This window comes from Perissodus microlepis, chromosome 7 (genome assembly GCF_051167445.1).
Source record: "Perissodus microlepis isolate ML-2025 ecotype Zambia chromosome 7, ASM5116744v1, whole genome shotgun sequence".
NCBI lineage: Eukaryota > Metazoa > Chordata > Actinopteri > Cichliformes > Cichlidae > Perissodus > Perissodus microlepis.
The window spans coordinates 61,549,064-61,564,293 of NC_140467.1; the positions used below are offsets into that span (position 1 = coordinate 61,549,064).

The window sequence follows — 15,230 nt, forward strand, 5'->3', positions numbered from 1 at the left end:
ACCACTGTCCTGTTTGAAAAGGAATGAGAGAAGCTGGTTATTTTGTCATATGTGCCGATATTAAACCCAAGGTACTTACTAGCTAACTGACTGGATTCCCATTAACCTTATAATTGCTGTTGTGTGTGTGTGTGTGTGTGTGTGTGTGTGTGTGCAGAGAGACAGCCAGGTTCATAATGGATATGAGGAAGTTTTTTTTTTTTTAAAAAAAGGAGCCACATTCAGGTAAACGTGTAAGATCAAATGATCCGTCAATAAAGGATAATGTTGGATCAGTGTTTCAATATTTATATCCTTTATTAGATGTACATGTGGTTTGGTTATTTGCCTTTTGGTTGAAAGTACAGTGAGAGAGGACTTTTTTATTAGTGATCTTAATAGTATTTTTTTTAATCTAATTGAATACAATCTATTTGTGTATGATTGTCAGTCCAAAGAGGGAGAGAGGAAAGAGGAGAACATGAGGAGAGAGTACAAGGTCAGGAAGAACCAGGTAAGAAAACAGACAGGGAACAGTGACAGGCACAACACAAACTGTTAAACTGGCAAAGAAAAAACTTTTTGAAGCTCAAGAGTGAGGCTGGTTCCATCCCAGATATGTTAACATTGTACAATCTTCTGGATAATCAGATCTTCCCCACACTGAAAACTGTTACTCAGGTTGCCCTAACAAACCCAGTTAGCAGCTGTAGCTGTGAGAGGTCTTTTAGTGTCTTGAGTCAGCTCCATACCTGGCTGAGAAGGACCATGGGTCAAAGCAGACTCCAGCACCTGGCTGTGATGTCAGTTGAGAAAGAGACGCTTGAGAGACTTGACCACCAAAATGTGATAGACAGATTTGCCAACCTCAAGGTGAGGCGACATAGGATAAAAGAAAAGAAAAAATCTGCAGAGCCATAGTAGTATCTGCAGTAAACATCTTTTCATACATTGTACCAGAGGCCAAGGTGTCTCCATTTTTCAAATTTTTTAAATAATATTTTGTACATTTCAAGGACTCTTCTATTTTTGGAGTGTATTTTTTATGTATCTGTATTGTATTATACATACACTTTAAAAGTGAATCTCTGTCCAAAAAATGCACTCAGTTTACTTTTTACTCACTGTGAGCATCATTCATTATTCTCCCGCAGTAATTAAGGTTAGGATATGTTTGTTTGTTTTTTTATTCCAATCCATTCTTCTTTGGCAGCATTTAAATAACCTTTATCAGATTTGATGGTTTTGTTACAGACTTTTCAAAAAAGTGTTTTGCTTTTCTTTCACAAATGTGGGGATTAAATTGTGTTAAAATGTACAAAGCAGTGATGTCATGTTTTGTGACGAGGACCCAGGCACAGACAGACTTGATGAATTTAAGAATTTAATGATTTAATAAAGAAATTTGCAGACTTACACAGAGATTGTAAAATTATGATGACTGATAACGGAGACGAAGACAACAGACAATGAGGACAGGGAGGAACAGAGGGAACTCGGGACAACTGGAGACAATTAAGGATGCAGGGACTGACAAAGACAGGGAAGAAGTCTCATCGTGACAAGTACAGTTTACCTTGCCTGGCTGGGCAGCTCTCTGGGTGCGCAGCACCCCCAAAGCTCTGATCCTAGAATCGCCCCTGCTACCATGCAACCCAACATACTACACAAATGCACGGCAACGCCTTGAAGTCATTCTGTTGTTTCCAAAGAACTGATGAGAAAGATGTTTGACGAGCTTAATCTATGTGTTAGGCAGTAGTTTGTGTAGCAGTCATATGAGTTGTTCCTTTTTTGATTAAGTGGGTTGGTTTAAATGCACTCACTGTATTGGTACACGGGTGTGGGGCGTGACCAGTGTTGGGACTAACGCGTTATTAAGTAACGCGTTACAGTAACTACGTTATTATTGTGGTAACGAGCACGGTAACTAGTTATTATGCCAAAATCAGGAACGCGTTACTCGTTACCGGGATTTAGATAGGCTCGTTATTCGTTACTTCGTGTGGTGGCTATCGCGGAGCTTCCACAGATTCAGTAACATTAGCAAGTGGTGGAGGCCAGCAGGTGGATGAGAGAAAGGGGACGCAGGAGGAGGAGAGACCCGAAGCGGCCGCCCGTCCGAGTGTCAGGTGAACTGAACTTCAGGTAAGACGTTATGACCTGCAGTGTATCTGGGTCAGATATAAACCAAGTTTAGTTGGAGTTTATTTTCGTTGTGCTGACTTTTTCGTATTGCGTGCTAGCTAGCATGACGGGGTTTCTATACAGCTGGGTGGGAGCTATGATGTTAATGATGTTGAACTTTATTTTGTTCATACGGTTAATTATTAGAGTTGCCAACCGTTCCCTAAAAAACGGAATCGTCTGGTATTCAGAGTTAATATTATGCGTTTTGTATTGAGCTGAAAATAAACGCGATTTGTCCTGGACTTCAGCTACAATGAAAACGACACAAAGCTGGAGTTATTCTGTCTTTGCTGCACAGCTGCCTCTTCTTCTCTCATTCTCTCCCCTCCCTCTCCTGTTGCTACTTTAATCATGAAACTGATCAATGATCAGCTGATCGGCTTTTCCCTCTTGTTTGTTTATCGTCCACTTTGCGCCAGAAAGAGGAAACCACCGGATGTCGCGCTAAACAACAGCAGCACGTTTGATCAGCTGTTGTTAGAATTTATTTAATATTACTTTCTAGTGTCAGCTGATGTTTGCTGGAGCCACAGCTGTAAACCTGCTGGTCATGATATCGGTTTGGATATCTGGTGAGTGGGAAACCAGATGAAACCAGGAGATGTCCTTACTGAATCATCAGAGCTGAACAGGTGATGGAGAAACAGGTTTACCTTTTAGGTGACATGAATGAGTTGAAGGGAAGTTATGAACTGTTTCTGAGAGACAAATAACACCAGGATCCTTTTCTATGTAGCTGACAGCTGGTAACTGTGCAGGGGCGGATCTAGCAAAGTGTTGCCAGGGGGCCAGGTAGGGCATTAACAGGGAGAGGGGGGCACAAAGAAATACTTTCTTATTCTCATTTCAAATGTCTAGCTTTTAATAAATAATTATCTGAGTCTTACAACAAACAATTGATAGATTGATACATATATACCATCAAGACAGTGTACATCACTGTCACAACAGTGTTTGTTTTCATTCAAAGGCTTTATGATATTTGCTATAATGGTGGGCCGGTCTCTAGTCAAAATGCCCGGGCTGATTTTTTGTCCCAGTCCAGCCCTGTATGCAGCTCATCTGCAGTCTGGTGTTACCTACATCTTCCTATTCAGAAGGCAGAATTTCTGAGTTCTGAGTACAATCGAAAGCACCACGACTGCAGTTTTTGTGTTGGATGTAAAAAGCGCACATGACGCTGTGAAGTAGGCTAGAATCATGGCGGCGGTCAACGACGGTCCAGGCGTGGGATTTCTCTCGTGGAAATATGCACATTATCTTTTCCTTTCTATTGGTAGGTGGCACAGTGCACTTGTGGCAAGTAAGCAAGCTAGAAGACTGGCACTCTTGCTGGGTATCCAGTTAGCAACACATTAACAAGAGAAGTCTGAGTAAAACCAAAGTTACTTTCCCTAGTAACTAGTTACTTTGAAAGTAACGAGTAACTTGAAGTAACTGAGTTACTTTTGATGGAAGTAACTAGTAATGTAACTAAGTTACTAATTTAAAGTAACTTACCCAACACTGGGCGTGACTCATGGGTGTGTTAGGTGATAAATGTGGTTGCACTCACCTGTTCACGGCACCTGATGTTGATGAGCAGAAAGGTAGGGTGAGCATGAGGCGAAACCTTCTGTTGACCGCAGCTTGAATCATTTTGATGCATTTTTTGACTGTAACTTGATGGTTTATCTATACTTATGCACTAAGTTATGCAATAGGCCAATATTGTAATTTGGCATAGTAAATGGTGCAGTTATTTGTGCAGTCTGTGCATTTGTTTAATGGTTTGAGCCCGTGTGCCGATTTGTATAGTGGACAGTTGTATGTGGAATAAAAGTAGCAAATAGTACAGAGGTGTATCTCATGTGTTTACTGTTGCGCGTCATCTGTGTCCTCATATTTAGCCTGCCGCGGCTGTTGGTTGGAGGAGCCGCAATAGTTTGGATATAGAGAATGCTGGTGGCATGAATGAAAATCTTTGAAGCTTCGTCCAGCGATGAAATTGAAATCATAATAGGGAGGGATTCTTCTATCAGATGCAAAGATGAATTAACAACAGCAAAATTACAATATGTAATATGTATTTGTAAAGAAATATTATAGACAGTTTTGAAAGATATAGATAGATCTGTAAAGATGTCAAGCAGCTTCTAGATGCTTAAAGGAAGCAGTAAGGTCAGTTTCCATTCTGGGTTTTCAGCATTAATAAAGAAACCTGCAACAAGGTGAGTGATGTTTGAGGTCTAAAAGAAATCAACACAGAGAAATTTTTACAGTGCTTTTCTACTCTACCTGAACATTCAAAGCGCTCTATACAGGTTGCCTCATTCACACCTGTTCATAGAAGCCCTTTTTCTGTGCTTTCTAGCTAACATTCACACACATTCACACTCTGATGAATGCATCAGAGAGTGACTTGGGGTTAATGTCTTGCCCAAGGACAGTTAGCATGCAGTCTGGAGCAGCCAGGGATCCACCCAAAAACCATCTGATTAGTAGATGAGCTGCTCCACCTCCTGAGCCACAGCCACCCCTTTTAGAGGTAAAGAATCAATTAGAAAGTAAGTACAGTAATTTTTTGAGGTGATTTGATTAAAAAAAAATCATTTTTGCTTCTAATTACATAATTAAGGTGTAATTACATCTTCCAACAAATTGATACATTGTCATAAACGAATCACTTATCTACTAAAAATACATAGGAGCTGGCGTCATGTTGTGGAAGCTGCCATCTTGCCCCACCATCATACACTGGCTGAGATGGGCATCGCTGCTCCGCCTTTTCATGTTTTATGGAAGTGGATTTATACATTACTTTGAATTTAACCTCCTAAGACCCAAACTCTTCCACAGCATGCATTTTTAATTTGTCTTTGATATTTGGGCTGATTGGGTCCAATGAATGTAAAAACAAAGAATTACCTGATTTTTTTTTTTTTTACCTTATTTTTGTTTTTATGGAAAATCGAAGCCACATGTGAAGATATTGATTTAACATTTTGATAGAACTGTAGCAGTATAATGTCCCCGTAAATGGATATCAGGCCCTTGTAGAGCAAAATTGAGTATTTTGGTCTAAATAAACCAAAATGCGATGTCCACATATGTGGACGGCAGGTCCTAGGAGGTTAAAGATGTCAAATAGCTCTTTCACACTACATATGACCATTTCACATTTGTACATGTATATTTTGGTGATCTCTTTCTCACTATGTTTTTCTTCTTATGGAAATAAGCTAAGATTAAACCGGTTCATGTTAGGCTCCTGTGTCCTAAAAAAAATCACACCTTTCCCCTGATAAGCAAATTGATTGGATTCTCACATTGTGCGGGAATTGATTATCAATTACAACTTTGATGAGCCACTTCAAAGAAAGTTTCACAGCAGCAACAGAAAGTCCAGATGTGGAAACAGAAGGTTTCCACATTAAAATATCGATATTTTAATCATTTTGGGTAAAATTGTAGTTTTTCATAAACAGGAACACAGTGGAAAGAAACTATCATTCGGATTGTCTACATTGGAAAGAACTACTCCCTCGTCCGCCTTTTATAGCCATGTGTGAAATACGGCTGTATAAATGTGTGGCAGCCTCTGGCGTGCGCACTCACAACAATGGCTGAGCGTAACTGGAGTCATGTGTGCACGTATTTTACATCCACAAACAGCCGAGACGTGGTTTGCGATACATGTGGCAAGAAAGTGAGGTGTTGTGGCAACACCACCAACCTTGTCAAACACCTCAGAGTAAATCATATCACAGAATATGACGAGCGTATGTTGAGGCGAACTGAAGAGGAGGAGAAGGACAGGTGCTGCTAGGGCGAGACAGACGTCTCTCACGGAGTCCTTTAGTGCTGCAGGCAGGCAAGGTGTTCAAATAGCGCACAACTTCAGGTTTTGTATTTCTATATGATGAATTCTGCATTATTAAGTGATAAGAACAAGTAATCTGATGTCCTGTAATGATTATGACGCTATAATTTGAGATACAATAAAAGAGTAAAGTTTTTGTACAAAGTATCGGATCAGTACCGTCGATACCACCCTGAATTTTACTTGGTATCGGATCGGAAAGGAAATCAGTGGTATCGCACATCACTAGTGTCGGGATGAAATATTATTTTACTGTTACTATTCATAATCATTATTATTACTGTTGCATCATTTATGATTTATCATTATCATTTCATTGAAACATTTATTGAAACTGTTGATGTTATATTAAAGTCTGTATTTCAGGTGTTAGTATAATTACATAATAATCTTATATACACACATATTGCCTTTTTGTGCTTATTAAAGAGTTGAAGCTCGGTCAAGTTAATTAATGGTTTGAAGCTACAGCCGACGCGAGTTCGACTGATCTATGGAGCAAAGCACAGCTATTGAAAGGTTGCCTACATGCTTACAGTACAATTTACCACATATGATACATGTTGTATAGGCCTGTGTGTGTGCATTCAGCAGCTTGCTGCATTGAAGTTTGCCTGGTAACAGATGACGCAGAGGGAGGTCATGCACTAAGGTTAACACAGACACACAGTTTGCCTGAATATACAGAATTTAGAAACTGACTCCAAAAGTTGTTTACCTGCATACGTGACAGTTTAGTTCTGATAAGCCCAGAGAGTGGAATAACAGGAAGCATCTGGTGGGTGGGAGAGGAAGTAACTGTTCTTTTTTAGAATATGTCCAGGCTGGAGTTACTGGAACATGCATCTGCGGTGACGCATATTACTTGTCATCATATGTATAAATATCACACCCGTGTACTGTTCTGGGGAGATCGAGGCTGATGTTTTGCAGAGCCCATCTTCACCACATATATGTGTTTTAATAAAATCATTGTTTTGACCCACTATGGACCTTCAGTCGTATGTCTCTTTTCTCAAATACGAAACAGGACACTAGTGATCAAACGTCAGGCCAAGCTGGAACTGATTCCTGTCTTCTGTGACTTCTACAACACTGTCCAATAGAGACACGTGAATGAAATGCAGTGTCATTAAAAACACTGATGATCTTTATTTAAAAATGTAATATATTTACATCTGAATAAACCTTCAGGCATTACGCTGACGGACGGATGGATGGACAATGAATGCTTTCTCATCCTTCTTCTCATGCACCATGGAAGTGTCTGAGGGGCTTTTCCACGTGGAATCGGGATACTGTGTCCACACTTCAGAGGTGGAGTTTCCAGCATCTCACCTGGGCCTCATCTGCAAACAATCAGCAGGAGGGCTTCTTAAACCAGCGCTGCCTGCTACTCCTCGCCAGTTTGTTCTGCCATCTCCAGTGGTAACTAGGCTTCACCTCTGCTCCAGTTCTGGCTTGCTCCTTCCCTGTGTTTAACCTTGTTTTCCCTGTGTTTAGGTCTCCTCTGCCAACATACTCATCCTACCCTCAAACTCCCTTACCCGTCCAGCACTATTCATTTAAGATGTGATGGAATCAAAGTAATTATTTTCAATCAAATGCTGCAAAGGAATATTTTCATGTGACACAGCGTAAATCTTTCAACTTCAACTTCTTCTCCCTCTGTTGCAGAATTCCCGTTGGATTGTTCCCATCAGGAGCCAGGTGTTCAGTCTCTCGATAGCTTTTCCTCTGGTTCCTGCTCTCTGCTGACACTCCTAGCTCGAGCCACGTTCTCCATTCCCTCTCTTTAAACAAAGTCTCATAAATAGTTTAACCATGTGCATTGAATCTGCATTTGGGTCTAAGCTTTCTATGGAGGGAAGAAATCATCACAGTGACATCTATTCAATTTTTAATTCAATTTTAATAATAATAATAATAATGATGGATTGCATTTATATAGCGCTTTTCGGGACCACTCAAAGCGCTTTACAATTTTATTTATAGAGCGCCAAATGACAGCAAAAGTCACCTCAAGGCGCTTTATATTGTAAGGTATACTTACAAAGAAAACCCCAACAATCATATGACCCCCTATGAGCAAGCACTTTGGCGACAGTGGGAAGGAAAAACTCCCTTTTAACAGGAAGAAACCTCCAGCAGAACCAGGCTCAGGGAGGGGCGGCCATCTGCTGCGACCGGTTGGGGAGGGGCAAGTAAAACAGGATAAAGACATGCTGTGGAAGAGAACCAGAGGTTAATAACAAGTACCATTCAGTGCAGAGAGGCCTATTAAACATAGTGGGCGAAGAAGAAGCACCCAGTGGATCACGGGAATCCCCCGGCAGCCTAATGCTGGGCATACACTGTGCGATTTTTGGCCCATTTTGAGCCGATTTTTCAGTCGTGCGACCGTTTTGGGGGTCGTCCCGAGTTTGGCCTTGACCGTGTGTCGTGCATCGTCTACATGGGGTAACGAGAAGCGATTAACGCCTCACGACCAGCTCCCGATCATCAATCGTTTGCTCGTAAGAAAATCAAACCTGTTTGAAATCCTGTCGGTCGTCCCGAGGGTGTCACAGCGTCTCACACTGCGCACGCGCAAACGCAGAAATTAGAGTGAAAAGACGGAGTAGAACGGCGGTGCGGCGTGTCATCTGGACACAAGCCACGGCACAAACTTCTCACCCCTGCGAGTCAATCGTACAGTTTGAGCAGGAGCTGAATAACGCGACTGAAAAAAATCGCAGCACAGTGTATGCCCAGCTTATTGCAGCATGGAGGATTCAGGGTCACCTGAGTAGCCCATCAGCCTACTAAAAGGATACTGAAGAAACCCGTCGAAATAGTCTTAGTCTTCATCACTGCTGCTGGTGGACTCAGTTGAACACCTCCGAAATTTGCACACAGGCAAGTATTCCTCTTCTTCCTCAAAATCCTCTCGGGAACGCTTCCTCGAGCCTCCAGCTTCATGGTTGTCAAGCTCTTCGTGCGCATCTTCAAAAAGTTCATCACTGCTGCTCTCAGAGTGGTCGTACACAGTTGAGCTGGTCCCCGAATCAGAGTGTGCAAGCCTGGATTTTTTGCTATTACGACCTTCTTCGTCAACATCTTCCTCTCTGGACCTTTTCGTGGATCCACCAGGCTGTGCTTCTTCTTCTGTTACCTGCTGATTGATGTCCTCATCGGCAATATTACCAACATGAGGACAGCCCTCGCTATCAGTGTCGCAAGCAGAGAAGAAGTCAGAGTCCTCATCAGAAAACTCCTCGCTCCATCTGATTCTTTTGTTTGGTTCCACATCTTCTTCATCCATCTCTCTAGACCTCCTCCTGGAAACACCTGGCTGAGGGTCCTCTTCTGGGATGTACTGGTGAACATCCTCACAGTCTTCAAATGCCTCATCAGAATCCTCATTTTCAATGCCACCGACAACAACAGCATTATGATCCTCATGCTGTTCATTGTTGTCAGCATTGGCATTATTGTCCCTCACATTATTATTTTGAATGTTGACATTGTTGTAATTGACATAGTCATCGTAAAGGTAATCGTCATATTGATTCAATACTGAAGCTATTAGCGCATCCAGCCTCCGACAAATATCACGGAGAGCACGATAACGATCGACCACGAAGCCCCGGAGTCCACCAATATCTTCGTTAGCTGGTTGGTTAGCTGGTCGGTTAGCATGTTCCTGATCTCCACTTGAAAACCTTTGTGGGTTAACCTGTCGGCCTGCAAGATCATTTAATCTTTTAATTAGCATTCATAACTATCTGCTGAAAATCTGTTTTTCATCAATTTCAAGACTGAGCACATGTGCTTACCATTACGGTTATTTTGTGATCCATCTCCTCTTCCACTCATTTTGACTACAAGGAACACAAAACAACAATGATCAGTAAACCTCAACTCAGAATGTTCAGAGAATTTGCTTTTTTTGTGATGACTTTAGGCTGCGTCCGAACGTACACGCCTATGTTTGAAAACGCACGTTTTCCTTTTTCGTTTAAAAAAAATCCAGTCCACATGTGCAGTTTTGAAAAAATATCTCCTTCCACATGTAAACGCTAAAAACAAAGTGAAACGCTGTCAAGAACACGCCAAATCTTAACCGTGTAGAAATGTTGGCCAATCAGAAGTCTAGAAGCCTGAGTGGGAAAACCTCACAAAACCTTACGTACTTCTGAAAAGTTTTTGTCTTTTTCTGGAAAAGCAGCTAATTTTGTGTTACTTTCACTTGCCTTCATCGTTTCAAATGTTAATAACTAAAGACAGCATTTTGGCTGGAACAGACTCACAACTTTGGAATGGACAAAATGCATATAGCGTACATAAATGTCATTTTTTTTAAATGACATTTATTCCAAACCGACTGTGTTGAATGTAGAATCCACGTCTGATGCGCACTCTGATGCCTCTGTGTTTCTAAATGGAGGCACAGTAACTGTGTGTGTATATGTAAGCGTGTAAAAACTGCAGATACTAAGATTAACAGACACAGTATGTTGTCTACATCCGCCATTGTAGAAATTGATCTCATGTAAACACTAACGTGGCCACAGCGTCAACAGCGGCGCACACTTTTGACATTGCCTGAGTAAATGTCCGTTTTCCTCGTCCACACCTAAACACAAAAACGTCGTTTTCAAAAATCTCCACCCTGGCAGGAGTTTTTAAAAATCTCACCTTTCAGTGACTCAATCTGCTGTTTAGGTGTGGACGAAAGGCCCAAATGCAGAGACAAAGCTGCGCTTTCAAAAACAGCCGTGTACATGTGGACGCAGCCTCAGTTTCTCAGAAATTCTAATAGTTTGTTTGAGAACAAAAGTCTTCTCTATTTTCCTAAATGAACAAAATAATCTCAGAAATAATCGTGTTAAAAAGAGCTTCTGTCACTCAGATATGATTAAGAACATTTTCTAATTTATGTATAATTTGTCAAATATTACATCAGCTGACAAATAGTTAAGTCTTCATTTGTTTTCCTGAATAATAGATCCACATCATCCTCTCTATGATGGAAAATATACTCTAGTCTTGCACAATGTAAAGTACATAAATACTGTCCTGGCAAGCAGGAAAATCCGGCTTTATATATTTAAGTAAATGATCTTAAGTTTATAAACTGAAATTTGAGCTTACTTTAGTTCTTGGTAAATTACAGAGCAGTTAATCCTCAGGGAAACGTCGAAATGTCACTAAATAGTGGTCTGCTTTCATACGGTTGCAGTGTCTCTTCAGTTTTGTGTTCATATGCTGATGTTTTCATTCAAAACATGCTTAAATGCTGTGATGTCACTTTAGCAGCAAAGACTGCGGAATGTGCAGATTCTTTTTACATCAAGTTGTTTGCTCAGAGTTTGATATCTTTTAAATGGAGACAAAAAAACAGACAGAAGTGAATCTAAAAGACTAAAGCAGTCAATGTGTTATTATTTTTATTTATTCTAATAGTTCCTGTAAAGTTCTACTCTAAGAGATTCATCTTGGCCTTCATGCAGGATTAAAGCTCAATAACACACAAAATATAAAACATTTCTTTATGGTTGTTAGGCAAAGTTATCAAACATATATCCACTAATATGGTCTCATTCTTGCTCTGCTCCCTAATTTTTCCCTGGAGGCATCGCTATGGCAACAAAACAACATGTTCCAAACAACAACAACCAAGCTGTTTCCAGAGCTTAATATTTAACATGTCTTTGTTATAAACTTTATTTGTACAAATCTGTGATGTTGATGTGCACAACGTGGGATTTAGACCTCGGAGGGTTAATCAACAAATCACGAAAAATTAGCTTTAAATTTCTGTTCATGACGGTGCAGATTTCTGACATTTTGTGTACTTTAAGCATTTAACAATTTGATTGTGTTCTAATAAAAACTGTGTGAAACTCAAGTTAGACCTGTGTTTGTAAATGAACCGCCCCATGTTGTGTAGCTTTCTGGATTTTATACTTATTGGGCTACATATTAATTTACTATACAGGCTATACAATAGATAAAATCTAAACTCACATGTTTTATGTAACTAAAGTGTTTAATCATGTGGGCTACAGACAATAATCCAGTTATGGACTATACTGATATGAGAAACGTGCATACTTACTGCATTTGAATCATTTTAACCATATGTAACCACCTGCATGTCATGGTCCCGGGACTTCTACCTGGTTTTTTGTGTCTTGTATTGTTGTTGTTTGATGTCAGTTTTAGGGTCCCTAGGTTGTTCTGTTAAGATGTTGCTTATTTGATTTCCCCTCGTGACTTTACCCCCTGTGTGCCCCCTCTGTGTATCTGCCAGTCCCCATGCCTCGTTTCTCCTCCTTGTGTTTTATTCCATGTTTTCCCCAGACCGCTATGTCTGTGACCTCCATATTACTTTGTGCAGCTACGTATCATAAAGGTGCCTGTTATCCTGCTGCAACGTGTCTGTGGACTTGCTTTCCACGGATTTTTCCTCTCTTGATTTGGCCTCACCTGTGGCTCTCAGCAGGGCCGTGCAGAGAGGTTTAAAGGGGCGGGTGCTCAAAGCTAAAAAGGGGCACATTGAACCAGGCTGAATAACAACAACACACATTCATCAAGAATCTAATATGGGCAACAAGGCAAAGCAAACGAAGCCGATGTTTTACCTGATGGGTACAATGTTGCTGTTGAGGGGTTGCTGTGGATGGTGCTGGAGGGCAGGGCTGTGTTGATCTGAGACTGTAGACATTAAAAAGTCCATAGGAGAGATGGTAGCTGATTAAACAAGTGTCATGAGATAATAACAAAATGCAAAGATTGGTGACAGCGCTTGGAACCATAAGGCAACAAAAAACTGTGAGAAAAAAATTAGGCTCTGCCTGTGAATCACTCTTTGCTTCTCTTCTTCCTTCCATCCCATCATTTCATATATCACTCTCCACTTGCTGTCTATCTGAGAACAAGGCACAACTTGCTATTGCAATAAACTATAATCTAATTATCCACACCTAACAACTCTTGCACTTAATCTATAATAAAATGATGACAGAAAAATGTTATAGCACTGCCTTTAGTAGCCTCACACAGCTCTACTGTTTCCTCCTCATGTCCTTACCAGGCATGTCTGGACAATGTTATATCATGAGTAATAATTTACAAAAATCCATATACATAAAACACACACATGCACGCACACACAGTGACATTTTAGACCTTCTTCAGAATACTGTATATACTATGGGCATCACGGTGCTGATCCAGAATCCTTACATTATTATTTATTACTAGAGCTACAATAATAAAGCAATGAGGAGGGGAAAGTAATAAATATGAAATAATGTCATTATGATGATTCCATTTGTTTCACTATCCACTCTGTGCAGGGGCAAAGCTTATTACATTTTTAAACAGATGCAATAATTTTACTGCTGTAAAATCTAAATTTTGTCTTATTTAAAATATAAATCTAATATAATCAGCTTCTTAATGTATGTTCTTTAAAATACAGCGTGTGTTTTTTAAAATATTATAATAATGCATAATTATGTGGACATGCATATTAGATCGTTTTTTAGTGAAATATAATCCCTCCAGAAAGGCAGGAAAAGCCCGGAAACTTACTTTAAAACTAAATATGTTCTAAATACTTTAAAACTAAATATGTTCCCTAAAACGGTGACAGAGCTACAGACCCATGACAGCCTTACACAGGTAGCCAGCAGCTATGACCAGCACTACTTGTGCAGTTAATAAAAGGACAGGTAATGTTTGTCGCGCTGTTGCACACACAGCACGCTCATTTGTTTCAGTTCGTCAGTTGCAACAAGACAACTTACCAACGTGTACGTAATAAGCTAATACTCCTGTGTGCTATACACTACAGCAGCGGTCCCCAACCCTTTTGGCGCCACGGACCGGTTTATGCCCGACAATATTTTCACGGACCGGCCTTTAAGGTGTCGCGGATAAATACAACAAAATAAAACTAGTACCGGTACCGGAAAAAGGAGATTTATTCATAACACACGTGAAAAGACCAAGGAAAACCGAGTTAACGATAAAAACGATAACAAAATGACGCTGAAAACCGATAAAAACCCTGAAAACCATACATTTCACACCTGAGCCTCAACTCTCGCGGCCCGGTACCAAACGACTCACGGACCGGTACCGGTCCGAGGCCCGGGGGTTGGGGACCGCTGCACTACAGTGTACGCTGTACACCTACTTACTGGTTTTGTCGCATCAGTCTGTGTCTCTGAGTAAACTTATGTTTCTCCTACAGCTCCGGACAATAAATATTATTGTTGAGGGGCACAGACAGGACTCCGCACGCACACACATTAAAAAAAAATAATCTTTTTTTTTTTTTTTTTAAAAAAGTTGCCTCAACAAAAGAGCACTTTGGGCACGCATCAGGAAAGGGGCGGGTGCTCAAGCCCCCCCCCCACTCTGCACGTGCCTGGCTCTCAGCATCCTTTCATAGCAGGTGTCCTGCCCTTGGTCCAAGGTGCGCCCCTGCAGTGTTGAAACTGTGTTTTCCCACGATGTTTGCTACCCTACAACCCGTCCTACTCTGTATTAGAATCAGCGACATTTGACCATCCTGTTGCTCCCGTTGAATTTTATATAGCATATTTAAAATGTAAAACTTAAAATTGTCCGTAGCCTGCGGACAAATGTACATCTTTTATTAGATGAACACGTGGTTTGGTCGTTTGCCTTTTGGTGAAAACACACTGAGAGAGGACTTTTTATTAGTGATCTTAACAGTATTTTTTTTTTTCATATTAATGTAATTTGTTCATCTAATTGAATATAATCTATTTGTGTATGATTGTCAGTCCAAAGAGGGACAGAGGAAAGATGGGAACATGAGGAGAAAGTACAAGGCCAGGAAGAGCCAGGTAAGAAAACAGACAGGGAACAGTGACAGGCACAACAGAAACCGTTTAACTGCTTGAGGGAGTTGACTACCAAAAAGTGATAGACAGATGTGCCAGTCAAGGTGAGGCGACGTAGGTTAAAGTAAAATTTTAAAAAAATCTACCGAGCCATAGTAGTATCTGCAGTAAAGATCTTTTCATACATTGTACCATAGGCAAAGTTGCAAAACAGTGATGTCATGTATCATGACGAGGACCCAGGCACAGAGAGACTTGATGAATTTAAGAATCTTATGATTTAATAAAGAAATTTGCAGACTTGCACAGACATGGGGCGAGGACAACAGACG

At 40.6% G+C, this 15,230-nt stretch overlaps 1 protein-coding gene and 1 long non-coding RNA gene across 6 annotated transcripts; one reads left to right on the top strand and one right to left on the bottom strand.

Annotated features, from left to right (window-relative positions):
* The first annotated feature begins 7,019 nt into the window (after positions 1–7,019).
* Positions 7,020–8,472, top strand: LOC146384470 (uncharacterized). The gene is made up of 3 exons (XR_014800867.1): positions 7,020–7,459; positions 7,535–7,617; positions 7,709–8,472. It is a non-coding gene; the product is annotated as an uncharacterized LOC146384470 (long non-coding RNA).
* On the bottom strand, positions 8,423–14,286 carry LOC146384471 (uncharacterized). Of its 5 annotated transcripts, XM_084936443.1 has the most exons (5): positions 14,227–14,286; positions 12,661–12,733; positions 12,506–12,559; positions 9,850–9,894; positions 8,423–9,757 (listed from the first exon to the last, which is right to left on the bottom strand). In XM_084936443.1, the coding sequence occupies exons 4-5, from the start codon at positions 9,887–9,889 to the stop codon at positions 8,871–8,873; spliced, it is 927 nt and encodes a 308-aa protein (XP_084792569.1). In that variant the 5' UTR covers positions 9,890–9,894; positions 12,506–12,559; positions 12,661–12,733; positions 14,227–14,286; the 3' UTR covers positions 8,423–8,870. The 5 variants fall into 5 exon arrangements, with proteins under 5 accessions (XP_084792569.1, XP_084792567.1, XP_084792571.1 ...); XM_084936441.1 differs by lacking the exon at positions 12,506–12,559; XM_084936445.1 differs by lacking the exon at positions 14,227–14,286 and having other exon boundaries at positions 12,661–12,734.
* Positions 14,287–15,230: the final 944 nt, after the last annotated feature.